The sequence below is a fragment of the Rhipicephalus microplus genome, chromosome X (genome assembly GCF_043290135.1).
Source record: "Rhipicephalus microplus isolate Deutch F79 chromosome X, USDA_Rmic, whole genome shotgun sequence".
Classification (NCBI taxonomy): domain Eukaryota; kingdom Metazoa; phylum Arthropoda; class Arachnida; order Ixodida; family Ixodidae; genus Rhipicephalus; species Rhipicephalus microplus.
This window is the reverse complement of record NC_134710.1, coordinates 18,438,130-18,456,295: the sequence shown is the minus strand read 5'-3', so window position 1 is coordinate 18,456,295 and position 18,166 is coordinate 18,438,130. Positions and strand designations below refer to the sequence as shown.

At 46.3% G+C, this 18,166-nt stretch overlaps 1 protein-coding gene across 1 annotated transcript in view; it reads left to right on the top strand.

Moving 5' to 3' along the window:
• Positions 1–4,197, top strand: part of LOC119177381 (uncharacterized) — a 57,240-nt gene extending 53,043 nt beyond the window's left edge. The window contains exons 5-6 of the mRNA XM_037428867.2: positions 3,507–3,559; positions 3,928–4,197. Coding sequence (XP_037284764.1) covers positions 3,507–3,559; positions 3,928–3,959 — 85 coding nt within the window. The 3' untranslated portion in view covers positions 3,960–4,197. The remainder of the gene's footprint in view (positions 1–3,506; positions 3,560–3,927) is intronic.
• The last annotated feature ends 13,969 nt before the right edge of the window (positions 4,198–18,166 follow it).

Genomic DNA, 18,166 nt, shown 5'->3' with positions numbered 1-18,166 from the left:
CTGGCGTTCCCTCGGTTGACTTTTTTGTACTACTCATCAACACGAATTTAAGAAAATCACAGCTTATCCACGGACTGATTATTGATGAGTGGGGCGAAGCGTCCATACATCCGTTTGTGCATCCGTCAGTCTGTCCAACCATGGGTCGATGTGTCTGTCCGTCCGTGCGTCTGTCCGTCTGTATGTCCGTCCGTCTAGTGAACACTCCAAGTACCACCATCTCGCATCTTTTCATCATATATTGATTATATACAAGTACCGCCATCTTGGTGGGCATTCGAGGAACTAAACGAGAGGTGGCTACCTACTATACGTACATTGAGGACGCATGACCCATGGCTTAAGGAGCTTCGCCCCTAAAAGTCTATTCCCTGTCGCACATACCCGCTCTCTCGGGTATGTGCCACCGGGGGTTACAAACGATAACGGGAGACGAACGGGTCACGCCATAAAGAGCCTCACCCCTAAAAAAACAGGTTCCACATACACACCACACATACTAAAGAAATGGCAGCAAGCTACTCGACCTTCGAGTACAAGCGATGCACACACTGCCAGACGCTGTGCCAAGCAGGTTTAGAACATCTCATTTGGACATGCGCAGCTTTCTAAAAAGGCAGACGGAAAATTCAACATCTGCTGCACGCCGGCATGCCAACTCTACGGTCTAACCATGATTCACAGAAAACTCTCGCAATATATTTAGTTCAAGTGGCCTATTTCGAATGGTGGAGGAGAGGTCGACTCACTTCTGAGAAGCCGTGAAACAAAGTACCTCATCGTCACCCTTTAATCCCCATATTCCTTTCCCACCTCCTCCCAAACAGCGGCCAAGAATCGCCATTTCAGTAAAAGTCACAGCTCATTCATTCTACTGAAGGATGCAGGACGTTTGAATCAGTGCGCCGACGTACTTGCACGAGCGAGCAGGAAGATGACGTCGCGTTCGAGCCTCAGAAACCACGTGAATTCCGCTGAGATGAGTATGAAAGAAAATTTAGAACTCGCGCCACTCGGCAAGAGCGAGCGCTGTCATGCCTATTTACCAATGTCTTTTTTTTTAGATTAGGTTTACCCTAAAAAACATTGATATATACATTTTAACGTGTATTCAAGTGATGAGTAGCATAGCAAAAGCGAAACGAAGAATGGGCAAAGTTGGGTGTAGCCAACGGCGACAGTCAATTCCCGCTCTAAAGAGAAAGAACACTGCAACTGAGCGACATAGTTCTGTATACGGGGAACCATAGGTCACGCTATCTCAGCCCTTTGGAACAGCAAACTCGCTATTTTTACGCTGGTACAAAATGTATATTTTAAGAGAAAAGCTCTCAAAGCTCGAGACAAAACGTCAGGTGTCCGCAAAAAAAAAGAGAAAAAAAAAGACGCGCCGTTGCTTACAAGTCTCGGACAAAGGGCGTGCACTTCTGCCGGAGCTGCCACAGACGCCAGTGAAAGCATCAGCCAAAAAGGACAGCTTAAAGGCCAACTTCAGCGATTTTTCAAGGTCAATAGATATCAGTGAAATTCGATGGGTACTTTTTTTTTACACATTACCGTCGTTTATGCTAAATTACAGGCTTGAGAGATACTCTGGTTGTTTGCAAACGAATTTTAAAGATTGCCTCAAAACGGCCGGCTCACCTGGCTTACCATAATTATTGGCAACACTGTCTGTGCGTCGTCACGTTTGGCATGTCAACGGAAGTGACGCAGTCGATAGCATCGCTAACTTTGGCCACTGCAGCGTTTACTGTGCTGGCCATAAGGCGACGGCGATGGTGTTCTTCCTTCTTCCGAGGTGTTGGGCCGGCGCTTTGGTGGTTTAGCGTGTTCCCTGTGGATAGGTGTGCGATGGGTGGTAGTTGATGTTGCGTTGTGCGCTACACAAACCGCTCCTAGAAGACGCAGAGTGTTTGCTATCACAACTTTACTCGTGACATTGCCCTCCGTGAGAAGTGGATCAGTGTGATCAGGCGGGAAAACTGGTTACCGAGTAAAACGGCACGCGTGTGTTCCGATCATTTCTCGCCGGAGTCCTATTAGGACAGCGTTCCCTTGATTGAAGCTTTTGGGCTGCAATTCATTTAGTGATCCCCGTACAGCAGGAATTGGTGGGCAACAGACATTCTCGTCGGTGAGCGCTGTCCTGCAGTCACCACAAGTGCACTTGTGTAGCAACGTCATGTTTTTTCATGTAATAACAAAACATTGACTAATCATTCACATGGAAGACTTACCCTTCGTCGCGATATTGCAACACCAGTTGCTCGGCTTGTTCAGCGATTGGCCGTTGTGGCGTAGGGTCGATCAAAAAAATCACAGCATATTCGCAGAGTGAATGATGATGAGTGGGGCAAAGCGTCCGTACGTCAATCCGTCCGTCTGTCCATCAGTCCATCCGTCAATGCGTCTGTCCATCCGTGCATCTGTTCATCTGTCCTTCCGTGCATCCATCCGTCAATCCGTCAATTCAGTGAACACTCCATCTTACATCTTTTCATGATATATTCATCATATGCAAGTACCGCCATTCAGCGGACATTGCAAGGACTGAACGAGAGGCGGCTACCTACTACTACTACTACTACTACTACTACAAACATTGGAAACGCATGGCCCACGGCTTAAGGAGCTTTGCCCCTAAAACGGCGAGGTAACGGCATTATTTGCGTCAGAGTCATCGCTGTCCGACAGTTCTGATAGACTGTCAGTCTCGGACATGTTAGCTGACGCTCGGGGCGCTCTCTCTGCTCAGCGTCTGCTCGACCCGGCATTCAGTTTTCATACACCACGCCGGCAGGACCAGCATGCCTTGTACAACTTCCCATTCTATGTTCCTACCAAACGTGACGTCATACGTAAACTGTGGGCTCAGTTGGGTTTCGGTTTCGTTATTGTGCTTTTTTGCTTATTAAAAAATATTCTCTAACTTGCTCAGCATTTCAGCTATTGGGCGTGTGACAAGAGCGTCTCAGGAACACAGAACCACCATAACCCTGACATTGTAAAAACATCGCTGGAGTTGGCCTTTAAAAGCCATATCAAGTCAATCAGCTTAGCTCTTTACTAAGCTTTATACGTCCAGCGTAAACTTTTTCTTTTTTGAATTTTTTACTGTAATATATTTGTTGGCACTTCAACTGTTCAAATGTGCTGTTGAGTCTTCAGATAAGTTTGTTCAGCCCCCATTTGAGGGATATGGACAATGTTCAAATTAAAGCATTCTGTATCACATACATACCAGAATGTTAACTTATATTTCTGTTGAAAATTGACTAGCTTTATATAGGTTAAAATTAATTGGTTCACTGTGGTCGACCTATTTAGATAACCATAATTTGCCCACTCATTCATAGTTTTACAACTAGAGATTGCGTAAGGCAATCGCACGTTAACTTGATTATTACCCATGCGGTAGTTGATTACGACGACTGCAGTATATAAGAAATAGTATTGTGCCAATTGAAAGAATGAATGTTAATGTAATGTTGCCCGTCTCACAGGCAGCCTGTAACCACTTGGCTAGCGGAGGAGATGGCCAAAGGCGACCTGAATGGTGAGCACACATCTTGGCCACTCGGAGCCACCACTCATACCAGTTTTCTTGATAATTACGTACTCTAAAGCGTCACCACGTTTTATCCTTCAACTTTTGAGGACGTTTTCATGATATTTAAGTTGCCCTTCAAGAAATGATGCAACATCTAATGAAAGAAGCCGAAACAACTAATTCTTATCTTCGTACATTCTGCTGAGTGCGTCGCATCTACTCACCATGTTTTTCGTGCTATTTTTGTCCCTCAATTATTAGGGAAGCAATTTTGAAGGCACCGAAGCCACAAACAATCCTTGTCAGGCTTCGCTGTTGTGCTTTCGTAGTGTTTATTTCGGGAGCTATATTTTCTATTAATTTTGCTTTTTCAGATGACGGAGCTGTTTACCAGGACACCTTTTAGACGTCACTTCACTTTCAAGCATCACCAACAAGTTTCGCCTTGAGTATCGATGATTTCTCGCCGGGCCTGTGAAGACACAGCTGTACATACACAAAATAAATGATCGCACAGACGCAAATGCCGCAGAAAACAGCTGCCAGAATAATCACCCTCCAAGCAGCGCCACGGACTCATAGCTCCTTATATTGTTATGTACAATCATTGCTTTCAAATAAATATAACTAACTTGTTACATGAACAGTACGTGTGAAAGTAAAATCAAATTAAAGCCGGCGTTTGCCCACCACCTGCAGCTGCCTATGCAGCATCACTTGTTATGACGTTCTCGAAGTAAACCATATACTTTTACTGCGATAGCATTTATATGGACACTCTCGGCAGGATTTTGCTGCCGGCGTCAGCGTCGACGTCGGTGTCATTCACCGTATATGTATACGTATTTTTATGAAAACGCAAGAAAAAAGTAATTCAGAAAAAGATTCCGGCGCGCGCAATCGAACACCCGACCTTTTGCTTCTGAGTGCAAGTCATTAGCCACTAAGCCATGAAGGAGCACCTCTTTCAACGGTGAAACGGCAAGCTATTTATATCTACGATTTACCGCTGGCGATGGCCATCTCGAGAAATTATCATGTTTTCAGTGTTACCAGTGAGATGGTGCAATGAACGCACGTCATTAGATCGTAACGTCGCGGTGGCGCGCACTCTCAACTCTCACGCGTACTTTGCCCCAAGGAGATGGGGGAGGAGAGTGAATGCTCACACGTGAGCGCACTTATCTTGTGGTGGGGAAAATCATACGGCTTGGGCTTTCACCGGAATGATTCCGTTTCAGCTACCGGGCGCACAAAAGTCACTGCACTCGCTACAAAGTCTTCGTTTGTGAAAAGGGCGCGCATTTCAGACACAGCGAAGTAACAATTAAGACGCTCATTCGCGTTCATTCGTACCTGTGAGTACGTTTCGTGTGTCATTTGTGCGTGAGAAACGCGGGGCACGCTTCTATCTGCCTGTCATTCTTCGTGTGACCTTCCAATTTGTTACTATTGCGTCCATTGCTTCGCCTTTGCGGCAAAGCTGTGACTTTTCAATAACCCCGTTAATTTCACCGCCGTACTGACGAAAGCATGGCCCAACTAAATTAAAGCAAGTCGTTAAAGATTAGGAGCTATGAATTGTCACGTCTGGCGTTACGTGTGCTGAGATTTTGTGTTTTTTTAAGGCCTTATGTACCACACCTCAGTGTGTGCGTTTGCGTTATAATTTATCTCTGAAGCCTAGGGTCCGTGTTTAAATCGATTTCTCAATCTGTAAGAAGTCCATCGATATGAGGGGTCAAGCGAGGGAGTATTGTGCCTACTAGGGTCGACATAGGTAGAGCGCGTAAATGGGACGAGAAGCGGCTTCCTGTTGACTCCCACAAAGGCGCGTCACGATTGGCTCGGAGCTTTATCCTCGTGCTCTTCGCTATGAGCATCTCTATTTGCGCATTGGCACAAAGTGAGCAACATTTGTAAAAGTAAGGCAAGATGCCCCTGAAAGCTCCCCGAGCGATATCACTGCTTGATGTCGGAGGCATGTCCCGTAGATCGATGGTACATTGGTACAAGAGTTTGCACAATTGAGAGTGAACTGATTGAGAAGAAAATACCTTTTCCATTAAATTGTGACAGATATTGGTGCCCTAGCTGGCTAAGCCTTTAAGTACAAAAAGTAAAGAAAAACATAAACCTCGGGCAAGGAACACGGCAGCATGTACTCAGGAGAAGCTCACTGCCCCTGCCTCTCTAAATAATAATAATAATAATAATAATAATAATAATAATAATAATAATAATAATAATAATAATAATAATAATAATAATAATAATAATAATAATAATAATAATAATAATAATAATAATAATAATAATAATTTTGGGGATTTCACGCCCCAAAACCACTTAATGAATATGAGTGACGCCGTGGCGAAGGGCTCAGAAAAAGTCGACCACCTGGTTGACCCCTTCTGGGTGTACTGGCTGACGTGCGCAGACGTCACCCAGTACACAGGCATTTTGCATTTCACTGGTCGGTATCCCACGAATAAAAAGGAATCGAGCACCCTCTCCAGCTCCCCATAGAAAATAATACGTACCTGGCTGAGCCCCAGCCTGGGATCAAAGTGCATCTTGCATCGAAGAAAATTGAATACTATTGTAGCTGCGAAGAAACTATTATATGGTAGAAACCACGCTGATTGACGAATTATTGCATTTTGTCAAGGGTTCTCTTAAAACAATTATCAGACGAATAAAACATAATATAATTACTCCTGGATGACAACTATTCTTAAAATGCTCATTTGTAATATCTTTGAGACTTCAGCGGTTAGACGGTAAAGAAATTCTATCATTGCTATCATTTAGTAGCCCTTGTATGGTTAATGTATAGAACATATGCATTGTCTGATTCAACCTTACCTACGTACACGCCTACTTGAAGATACCCCCTTTCCTGCAACAGCCTCGGATGTGAGGCTAGCAGTATCTCCAAATAAATAAATGAATAAATAAATAAATAAATAAATACAGCAAAAAATTTTCCCTCCTAGATTTTGAATCAGGTTGAAAGATTGGGTCTTAAAATCTATAGACACAGCTTTTTTTTTTTTCAGGAAAAAACTTCCGGGAAAGAATAAATTGAATGCGTTTTTCACAAACTACCGAGTTTAGCGGCCGCACCGTAAACTAGAGGATACGATGTTGTCCAAAGGTCCGAGCGCACAGGCCAAGGTGCCTGCCATACGTGGGCGTGGGGCACGCTGATTTCTCTTTCACCCCGTGTGTCCCGACTGAACCATCGTATGCCGTATGCGGCGTCGCACGTTCGATAGGATGCTGAATCGCACATAGTGTCTAGGGATTACACGCTGTTGCCAATCCGGCCCGTGCTCATACAAATCATGCCGGTATGAACCCTGTCTTGCGGGCACGCCTTCAAAGAATCGCCCACACGATGTATCTGCCTGAGCACCCCCACACAAGATGAGGAGCCCCGGCCACCACAACACGATGAACAACAAGTTCTGGCAACTACTTGAAGACGTACCGAAAGTCGTAGGTTCTTGCTCGACCAATGACAGCATAACTTGCGCTTCACACAAAAGATTAATTGGAACTTCGTGACGCCACGCACGTCACTATGGAGGCCGGAAGGGCCCAGAGAGAAGAATAAGGGGTTGTTTCTTGGAATTCATGGCGTGCACGCGGCATGCAGCACGTGCGTGTGGCATCGTTGATCGTAACGACATTCTGCACACGAAGAGCGAGTTGACATGAAATGTTAAAAAATATATCGCAGGTGGTTTCGGTTTAAGTTAAGCTTTGGGTTAGTTTTAGTTTGTGTATACATCAGATTATAAAAAAATAGAGGATCCTTAAGCTACGTTTTAAGAGTTGAACGCTATAGCGATATTCCGTCCATAGTGCGTAAATGAGTTCAAAATGGCTTGTGTCACTGAAGCTTTTGCATGCGGCTGCATTCTGTGTAATGGGTAGCATGCATGAAACCACGGACAATTGTGCGCATGAAAACTTTTCTAACTCGCCATGCACCAGTGCACTACGTGGCATCAAGGCGAAATGCGCCATAACGTGTGCGCCTTTTGTAGTGGATGGCACATTTTAAAGCATGAATTCATGATAATCGCATGTTCTGACGCCCGATGACAATGTACGCTTGAATCCCGCATAATTACTGCTACATTACACGTTGCATTGTGAAGCATGTATACAGGACGCGAGCGTTTGAAAATCATGCGTTACTTTCACTGAATATCCAAGCAGGCGAAGTTCTTTTCATCGTATTTACGAGTAGACGTGTGGCTCTGCTATAGAACACCCGCTTGCCCCCCACTCAGACCAAGAAATTCTTAATATTTATTTTATTTTTGTTAGCAGCTTTTTAGCATTTTGGGTTACGCACAAGATGACGATCTTTCGCTCAATGCCAACGATGACGACGCTGACATTTCTGTGAAACGAGCTCTTCAACGTTATCGCGTGTTAAAGAAAAACGCCCGCTGTGCACAAGATAATTATATTATTGTGTAATGCATGTTTTTTTTTCAAAGTCACTGGGAGTGTGAAAAATGTTCTAATTAAACGAGTTTTCGAATAAACATGCAATACGTGAGACTCAAGAAACATTTGTTTACAAAGTAAACAATTGGTTGTCCATGGTACATCGATTCTCTTGTCCGCTAGCCACTGCTTTACGGGGAGAGTCCCGGAATGCAATTTAAAAAAGAAAGTTTTTGCCCCTGCTTTTACTTTCATCCTTTTGACCCTTTTCAAAACGTCCTGTCCGGGTCCTCCATTGAACATAGATCTGTACAAAGGTTTGGGGGAACAAGACATCACGGAGATCCCTGTACAGATTTTTTCGCTTAACAGTGGCAAGATATTCCAGCGAAAAGCGCACTTTCAAAAACTCGAAAGACTGTATAACTTCTCTCAAAAAAAAACCAGTCACATATCGGCACATATCACTGTTTGTAGACACAACAAAATCTGGGATGCGTGATGACAGCCTTACTTTTATCACTGTTCGCGGAAATTTGTTTCTTTGATCGCGAAGGAAAATAAACCGAGAGACAACTTGTATAATAAATATATGACATAAGCCGAGTCCGCCATTGCTAACGAACTGGAATAAATTAGACCGGCTTGTACATTCCCACGGCGATTTACACACAAACACTGCAAAAATCCTGTGAAGCTTCTGCACATTGACGCGTGACATACAGATGACTTGCATGACATACCAGATCTTGGATATCAAAAACATGTTGCATACAGTCGCACGTGCGAATATAGACAGATCCCTACCACCCCAGGCATTTGTTTTTTTTCCTGAGGATTTCTGCTTCACCTTTCCAGTAATCCGCGTTGTCGCGATAGCTGTCCAAGGATACACCGAGGTACTTTAGGGGTTTGCTTTCCCATTTTACGTTAAGGTATACCTCGGGTCTCACATCCCAATTGCCGTACCAAAAGGCAGTTGTTTTATGCCAGTTAATTACACTGCCCGTCATGTCACAAAATTTATTTGCCATGTAAACGACTTCACATATACTTTGTCTATCTCGGCAGAGTACTGCCACATCGTCAGCATATGCGAGTAATTTTATCTCCGTGTTCTGTAACCGAAAGCCTTGCACACTTGAGTTTTGAATGATTGATAAGCAAAAGGGTTCTACGTAGATGGCAAATAACAATGCTGAGGCCGGCATCCCTGTCTGATAGAACTTAGTATTTCAATTTCTTCATTGAGCTGCTTATTGACTATCAACTGCATTACACACTGTGAATATGCCATCTTCAAACCATCAAAAATTACGTCACCAACTCCCACATGCTTCAACACACTGAACAATACTTCATGGGAGATAAGGTCAAAAGCTTTCTGTAAATCTATCTGCATGATTGCTATTCGTTCTTCAAAGGCGTCACAGATCTCTAGTACACTTCTTACTATATGTATGTTCGTTGTGATGCTGCGACCCTGTAAGCCGCATGCCTGGTGTGTCCCTACAATCTTTTCAATGATGTTCTGAATTATTCTGGCTAAAACCTTCATGAATATTTTATAATCAGTGTTCAAAAAACTGATAGGTCGATATGACGTTACAGATTGAAGTTTGCTGGTATCATCTGTCTTCGGAATCAAGGCAGTATGCGCCTGCGTGTAAGAGCGTGGCAGTTTTTTCTTTTTGTATGCTTCTACGATAACTTCGTATAGCGCAACTGCCACGTCTTCTTTATAAACTTTATAAAACTCCGCCCCGATTCCATCTGGGCCGGGCGTCTTGCCTGTACTTAGGTCATCAATAGTTTTTTTTATTTCCTGTACGCTGATAGGAGCGCCTAATATTTCTCGTGTATCGGCGTCAAGCTTGGGCATCATATCAAGAAAGACATCACTGAAACCCGTGGCCATCGGTACTCGTTTTCCGAGCAGATTGCGATAACGGTCCACAAACGCCTCCATTATCTGACCTTTTTCATTCGTCAGTCTGTCATTGCGTACTATTTCTCTGATTTCATTTCTTTGTGCGTATTTTTTTCGTCACTCAAAGCTCGTTTCGTGGGTGTCTCACCTATCCAAAGTTTTTCACTTCTAGCTCTTATTATAGCGCCTTTATACTTCTCTTTATCTAAAATCTTCAGTTTGTTTTTAGTATCTGTTATTTCATTGGTAAAGGAGCCGGGTTTCACAGTTTCTTCCTGCAAGAGCACTTGTAATTGCCTTCGCAGGTTCCTTTCCGCCTGTTTCTTCTCGAATTTATTTTTTGTAGATCGTTCTATCGCCTTCATTTTAACCTCTTGTTTGAAAAATTCCCACTTTGATTTCACCGATTCTTCTGCTTCGGCCTCGTCTATAGTGAGCTCGGATTTATCCATGCTCCCGGTGTTCAGTGCAGCTGCTGCATACGTCTTCGTGCAGTTCCCAGGGGCGTGTCCGAAACGCTTGCAAGTGTCACACCGCGGGACTCGACAGTCCCTCCTAATGTGGCCAATCTGCTGGCAGCGCAAACACCACGGCGCTCTTCCGGTTGCCACAATAAGTGCGAGCTCTCCTCCAACTCGTAACTGGTGAGATATATCGTCCAGCGTAACGTTAGCCTTTAGCCGGAGCGTCACGGTTCTCGTCATGGTATTCTGCTGGGTGCAGCCGTCCATTCGCCACTTATCCATTACTACGTCAAGCACCATCCCGTAGGGGGTCAGTGCATTTCGTACGTCCTCTTCTCGTACGGGGTAGAGCAACCAATGCAGCTTCAGACGGACGTCGCGGTGGCTTGGGTCGATTATCATGCATTTGAGGCCTTTCACAGTCAATTGCGGATCAGTTAAAAGTTTCTTTACACCGTCAGTGCTTGTGCACGTCACTGCCCACACGTGGTTCATTTGATAAGCGCCGAGCGCAAGAACCTCGGTGGGCTGAACACGTCGAAAAAGTGGCTCGCGAAAGTCCTCCGCGTGATAAGGTCTTCCTTTTACATCCGCATGCAGAAAAACAGTGTTATGAACCACATACTGTTACGTTTGGCCCGGCGATTTGTCTGGGCAGACACCATTGTGCGTAAGCCGGTCTACCGGGGGGGGGGGGGGGGCTCTCAGCCCCTTCAGCGCCCAGACTGCCAGACGCTGTTGAAGATTTCTGCAATTACCCAGACCATGCGGCAAGCAAAGGCGAGTTCCCGACTTTCAAATGCGGACCTTTTCGTCGTCTCTTCGAGCAGAAGCGGTGACTGATGACCTCGGCGACTCATCTAGAGACGGGGAAGCTGTTGTGACCGGCGCCACAGCTGACGGGGGAGCGGCGCTCTTTTAGTCCTCAATCAAGTAGCCGACCAGCCGGCTGCCTATGCCCGCCAGGCATTGTCCCTGCTAGCCGGAGGATGAGACGTCGTGTCGCCACGACATCGTAAACCGTTCAAGAGAGGACAACAAAGACAGCATCTTCCTTGGAAGAGACCGTGGCGGCCGCCCCAAATCGCCCCGCTAATTAGGCGAACAAATCGGCGGACCCTTTGATGTATGCTGTCAGGATCGTGGGACCTCTCGACTAGCGGCACACACACGATGAGGAAGAGCCCCACTGGCGCCACCTTGCAGTGCAGTGATCACGACTCAATATTGGACGTTCACGTGGACCGTGCATGCTCTTCCCCCTCACCTGTTGTGTGTGTGTGATTGGTGATCCACTCGGAGAGGAGGAGCCCGACAGGGCTTAAAACGACGCCGCAGAGTGCTGGACGTCGCTCTGAACCATGTAACGGTTCAACCACCACGCTCGTGGTTTGTGAAACCCCTAACCTTTCTTTGTTGTAAATATGTGTAAATAGTGCCATAAACCTGTTTGTTTTCGTATCCTCTTGTCAGCGTTCATTTCCTTCACCCGGTTACACCACGCTACCACAAGAGACCGGGTAGTCCCCCATTCGCAACAACTGGTGGCAGCGGTGGGATGCCATCAGCGAACTTCCTCCTTCCGAACCTTAACAACTGGTTGGCAGCGGTGAGATGGACTTCACGACATGGTGTTGTGCTGTGGTGAGTGCTTGGTCTTTGCTATAACTTTCCAGGCTTCATTTCTTGAGTGTGAGTTGATTAGAAGCTGGATTGTGTGTGAGTTAGGGAGATCACCTATTTGTGTGTTAGAGGGATCCTCTACATTTGTGTGAGATGCAGGACCAAAGTACAACGACAATCATGGAGGTGAAGACACTGCTAAAAGATGGTCTTTTGTACATTTGTGAAGACCTTGGTATTAAGATTAAGGAAGGAATGGGCAGGTCAGAAATTTTAGAGCAAATTTTGGAAAGCGCCAGTGAGGAGGATATTGGATACGCAAAAGGAGGAAGTTCGCTGATGGCATCCCACCGCTGCCACCAATTGTTGCGAATGGGGGACTACCCGGTCTCTTGTGGTAGCGTGGTGTAACCGGGTGAAGGAAATGAACGCTGACAAGAGGATACGAAAACAAACAGGTTTATGGCACTATTTACACATATTTACAACAAAGAAAGGTTAGGGGTTTCACAAACCACGAGCGTGGTGGTTGAACCGTTACATGGTTCAGAGCGACGTCCAGCCCTCTGCGGTGTCGTTTTAAGCCCTGTCGGGCTCCTCCTCTCCGAGTGGAACACCAATCACACACACACAGCAGGTGAGGGGGAAGAGCATGTACGGTCCACGTAAACGTCTAATATTGAGTCGTGATCACTGCACTGCAAGGTGGCGCCAGTGGGGCTCTTCCTCATCGTGTGTGTGCCGCTAGTCGAGAGGTCCCACGATCCTGACTGCATACATCAAAGGGTCCGCCGATTTGTTCGCTTAATTAGCGGGGCGATTTGCGGCGGCCGCCACGGTCTCTTCCAAGGAAGATGCTGTCTTTGTTGTCCTCTCTTGAACGGTTTACGATGTCGTGGCGACACGACGTCTCATCCTCCGGCTAGCAGGGACAATGCCTGGCGGGCATAGGCAGCCGGCCAGTCGGCTACTTGATTGAGGACTAAAAGAGCGCCGCTCCCCCGTCAGCTCTGGCGCCGGTCACAACAGCTTCCCCGTCTCCAGATGAGTCGCCGAGGTCATCAGTCACCGCTTCTGCTCGAAGAGACGACGAAAAGGTCCGCATTTGAAAGTCGGGAACTCGCCTTTGCTTGCTGCATGGTCTGGGTAATTGCAGAAATCTTCAACAGCGTCTGGCAGTCTGGGCACCGAAGGGGCTGAGAGCCCCCCCGGTAGACCGGCTTACGCACAATGGCGTCTGCCCAGACGAATCTCCGGGCCAAACGTAACAATACCCATTCGGCAGAGGGGGCAAAATAACAGCATAATCCTGGGGCATTTCAATCCTGGAACCACGGCTAAGCTGAGCCGCCGATGCCGCTCCTACGGAGCTCATGATACACACGTCCGCACGCTTTCGCAACCGGAAGTGGAATCCCTGAGCCACCCCGGAGCACATCCTTCACCGTTCAAACGGCAAGCTACTTATATCAACCACTTACCACTGCTCACGAGTATCTCGTATGAAATTCTGTTTTCAGCATTACCAGCAAGATGGCACAACGAGCACGCGTCGCCACATCGCGCGGCGGTGCTTGCTCTTATCTCCTACGTGTACTTTACCCGGCGAGATAAGGGTGTGTGAGGGAGTGATGCTCCCTTATGTGCCGTTATCTCGCGGCGGCGAGGAGGGGAAGGTCATACGCCTTGGATGGCTTCCCGCTTTACCTGGAACGATTATGCTGTTGTCACCTTGTGCACAAAGGTCACTGCAATCATTGCAGTCTCCGTTTGCGAAAAGCGCGTGCTTTTCAGGCAGAGCAAAGTAGCAAATGAGACGCTTATTCGCGTGCACTTGTACCTGTGAGTACGTTTTGTTCGTGAGGAACGAGGGGCATGTTTCGATCTGCTTTCGATTCTGCGCGTGACCTTTCAATTCGTTGCTATCACGTTCATTGCTTCACCTTTCCGGCAAAGCTGCGCCTTTTTTAATTTTTTTTTTGCACTGGCAGTAACTAGACTGAGCACGTCACCTGTACCTCATCAGTATCACCACAATGCATTGCATTGTGGCTCATAGACTACAGAAATCCTTCCAAATAAGCGGAATTATCAGAGTTTGAATTAATGAGATTTTACTGAACATACTCGCCCTTCAAGCTACTCGCTCACCTTCATACTCACGCGTCTTCGCACCCTCACATACTAAGGTTCGTACTCGTGCTTACTAACTCTCCAAGCTTCTCACTCGCGAGCACTCGCACCCAAACGTGTCCACTCACGTTCACTCATGTACAGCGGTGAGCACTGTTTGGGTGAACACGCGAGCGCGTGGCCGACGGCACTGTCAGCGCCCCGTTACAGTCTTCACTAGAAACATTGCGAAGTGCATCACACCTTCCGCGAAATAAGTGTTCCACCGCGCGCATGACGTCATAAATGCACTTGTTCGTCGTCTGCTAGCCGCATTTTTGTTTTCTAAGCCCACGCAATTTGCATTTTAAGATTTCTTTAAACATCAGTGCTTGAACAGAACAAGACAAAAAAAAACTTGTATATCTATGGGGGCGTGTCTATTCATTCCCTTCAAAGTTGTTGTGCATGCAATGCCATATATAAAACAACCAAACATCTTTTGCAGCCGTTCATTCTGTCGCCAGATCGTATTATGGCTAGGGTTCCTGATGATGAACGGTGCTCAATTGTCGATCTTTCCCTGAAAGGTTATTCCCAGAGGTATATTGGCGCTTTAGTTAATAGGCCCCTGAAGACTGAACAGGATAATTCAAGCCTACAAGTATGAAGGTCGCATTCAGGATGCACCACGCGCGCCCCACCCTAAAGCAACCACAGGCGATGAAGACGCCCTCATAGTTGCAGCTGCTGTTCGTAACCCTTTCTTGCCAGCCCCAACAATACGCGATGACTTGAATTTGGACGTTTCGGACACCACTGTTCGACGTCGCTTGCGTACTGCGGGCCTTCGCAGTCGCAGCGCAGAAGCCACTACTAACAGCGGCACACAAGGACGCACGACGGCAGTTCGCTGAGTCGCACGAAGAATGGACATCAGAAGAGTGGGGTCGCGTCATCTTTTCCAATGAGTCGATGTTTTCGACGCGACAAGACCGAAGATTGCGTTTTTGGAGACTACCAGACACACGGTGAGGCAAACTTCCTGATTTGAAAAGCAATTGTTTTAGTTAACGTCAAAATGCCACGCAGGAACGACCCAGACAACGTGCAAGGTGTTTCTGCCAGTGGGAGATCGAGTGTGAGCGTGTGGGGTGCTGTTTCAAGATATGTTTTAGGGCCCCTGCAACGCAAACGTGGACACTTATCGTCGGAACAGTACTGCAACATTTTGAACAATGTGCTGTTGCCATATGCGAGCAGTTTATTCCCAGACGGTGATTACCTGTTCCAACAGGACCGGTCACCGTTACACACGGCGCGGGCTGTCAAGAAGTTCCATGCGGAGCCGCACATGCAGCTACTGGAATGGACTCCGAAAGGAGCGGACCTGAATGTGATAGAAAACGTGTGGGGCCATCTGAAAGCTTCTTTGGCAAGGAAGCCCCTTTATTCCTCGACTTTGGACCAGTTGTGGGCGCAAGTCAGCAACGAGTGAGAAAAGCTGAAAGCCTTTCCCACTCGTTGTTCGATCACTTTACGACTCGTTACTGTCCAGAATAGCTGCAGTCGTTGCTGTAAGTGGTCACATGACTCGCTATTAGATTTGCTCATGTTTTTATATTGATTTGATTTGTGGGGTTTAACGTCCCAAAACCACCATATGATTATGAGAGACGCCGTAGTGGAGGACTCCGGAAATTTCGACCACCTGGGGTTCTTTAACGTGCACCCAAATCTGAGCACACGGGCCTACGACATTTCCGCCTCCATCGGAAATGCAGCCGCCGCAGCCGGGATTTGAACCCGCGACCTTCGGGTCAGCAGCCGAGTACCTTAGCCACTAGACCACCGCGGCGAGGCTCATGTTTTTATATTTGTTCTCATGGTCTTGTTTAACATGAATTGCAAAATTGCAATTTTCTTGAATAAAAAGTTTAATAACTATCCCTCTTACACCCACTTTTTTCCTTCACGCGCCAATCTTCAATCCAGATGGACCTTGAAATGCAGAAAGTATCGGCTCAGCGAACGAAAAATGCGGCTAGCAGACGACGAACAAGCGTATCGATGACGTGATGCGCGCGGTGGAAAGAGTGTTTCGCAAAGCACATGCTGCGCATGTGCAATGTTTCCAACGATGGCTGTTACGTGGCGCTGATAGTGCCGTCGGCCACGCGCTCGTGTGTTCACCCTAACAGTGCTCACCACTGTACACTAACACTCCAAGCTATTCACATGATGTGCAGACTCGCATATGAAGCCACGGCAATGCGTCTGTGTCGAGCGCGCGAGCAGGTGGGTTGTGTAAAGTCCCTGCGCTTCGTAAAAGTACAGCTTTATCTTCAGGTGCGCCGCTTCCTCCTCTCCTGCGACATGCCTGCGGTGCGACGATGACGAATGACCCTTCGTGACTGCAAATTCTGTTGCCATCGCTCAATGACGCAGCCGCATCCACTCAGCCTCAACAGTTCATGACCTTCTCTGTACTCGATGTCATTCGCATTTGCAGGCATTCATTCATGTTCGAAGTCCCGTCCACTCATACTCAATGCTTGTCATAGAGCAGTTTTATCGAGTAAAAAATACGCGATGATGAAACGGTGTACGATTTACCTAACATATCCAGCTCAACCCAAATTCCTGCGCTTACATTAAGTCGCGTGACTACTCAAAGGCAAGAAAGGGCATTAGCGCTTATTTTCAATCACATTTGCTTGCCATCACTCAATCTAATGTCCTCACTCACGTTGATTGATGTGTGGGGTTTAAAGTCCCGAAACCACCATATGATTATGAGAGACGCCGTAGTGGAGGGCTCCGGAAATTTCGACCACCTGGGGTTCTTTAACGTGCACCCAAATCTGAGCACACGGGCCTACAATCCTCACTCACGTTTGCTCTTTTGTTTTGTTTTGCTGAATTTATCTTATACTACTGAAACTCAGATGAGTAAACTTAAATAATTATTCAAATAGACAACCCTGCCAAGAAAAGTGTGGGGGATGTAATTAGTAGCGAATGTAATGCACATGTGAAGAAAGGAAAGTGGACGAGGAGACTGGTAAAGCCACCAAGGAGACAATTGTTTCTTTCTTTTATTTTTTCGGCTACCTGAGTCACAATGTTTCCAGCCACAGCCGCTTCATGAAATACGTGTTCTGATGGAGCGCTCGTGTTTCAGCGGTCAAAAATCTGAGAAATTTTAAAATGTGACGGTGAATTTAAACTTTGAGAAGGTTTGCGAAACAACGGGAATAGCTTTTTTGTTACTCCTTTTCCCGTACCCCCCAATAGTGTTCAGCAGCACTTTGTTACGGTTTGTAGAAATAAGAGTGTCTTTCTTAATTTCCTCAGACAACGTATACGACTACAGCGATTTCTCGGGCTCAATACTGGGCAAGATTTTAAAGCTCACGGGAAGAAATAAAGCGAAACGTTGTGTCTCTCGGCCTGTGTGGATATGTGCTTGTCTTTTCCAAAGCGAATTTTTCAACTGAGACGGGTTTCTTTCGACGAAATTCTTATGGATTTCCTCGGGCATTTGTGCTACAAATCAATGTAGATTGATAACGTCTACTCTGGGGACTCAATGACATTAATTTCATCAGCATAGGTTGATTTGATCAAAAGAAGAGAAAGACAAGGTTGAAATGTGCATACCGAAGTCTTCATGCGTGACGTCAATGATTCGTATTTTGGTTACATTGGTTCAACGGAATTTCCAGGAATTCGGCATATGAAATCTATTGCCCCTTTAGAAAACAATGTCTTTTTCTTACGGATCAAGAATAGCGTAGGACTCAGTGGCTGCCGCCCAAATCTATGACGTCATAGTAATTGGGGCTGCCATAAGCGCTTTCTTCTTAAGGTACCAAGATAGAACAAGTTTATTTAGGGACCTTGTTTTTTCTTGCACGTTCTCTCTCTCTCACTCTCTCTCTAAGCGTTAATGTAAGAGAAAAGAAAAGTGTCACCCGTAGCTGCCTATCCTCAAGATGACACCTCAACAGG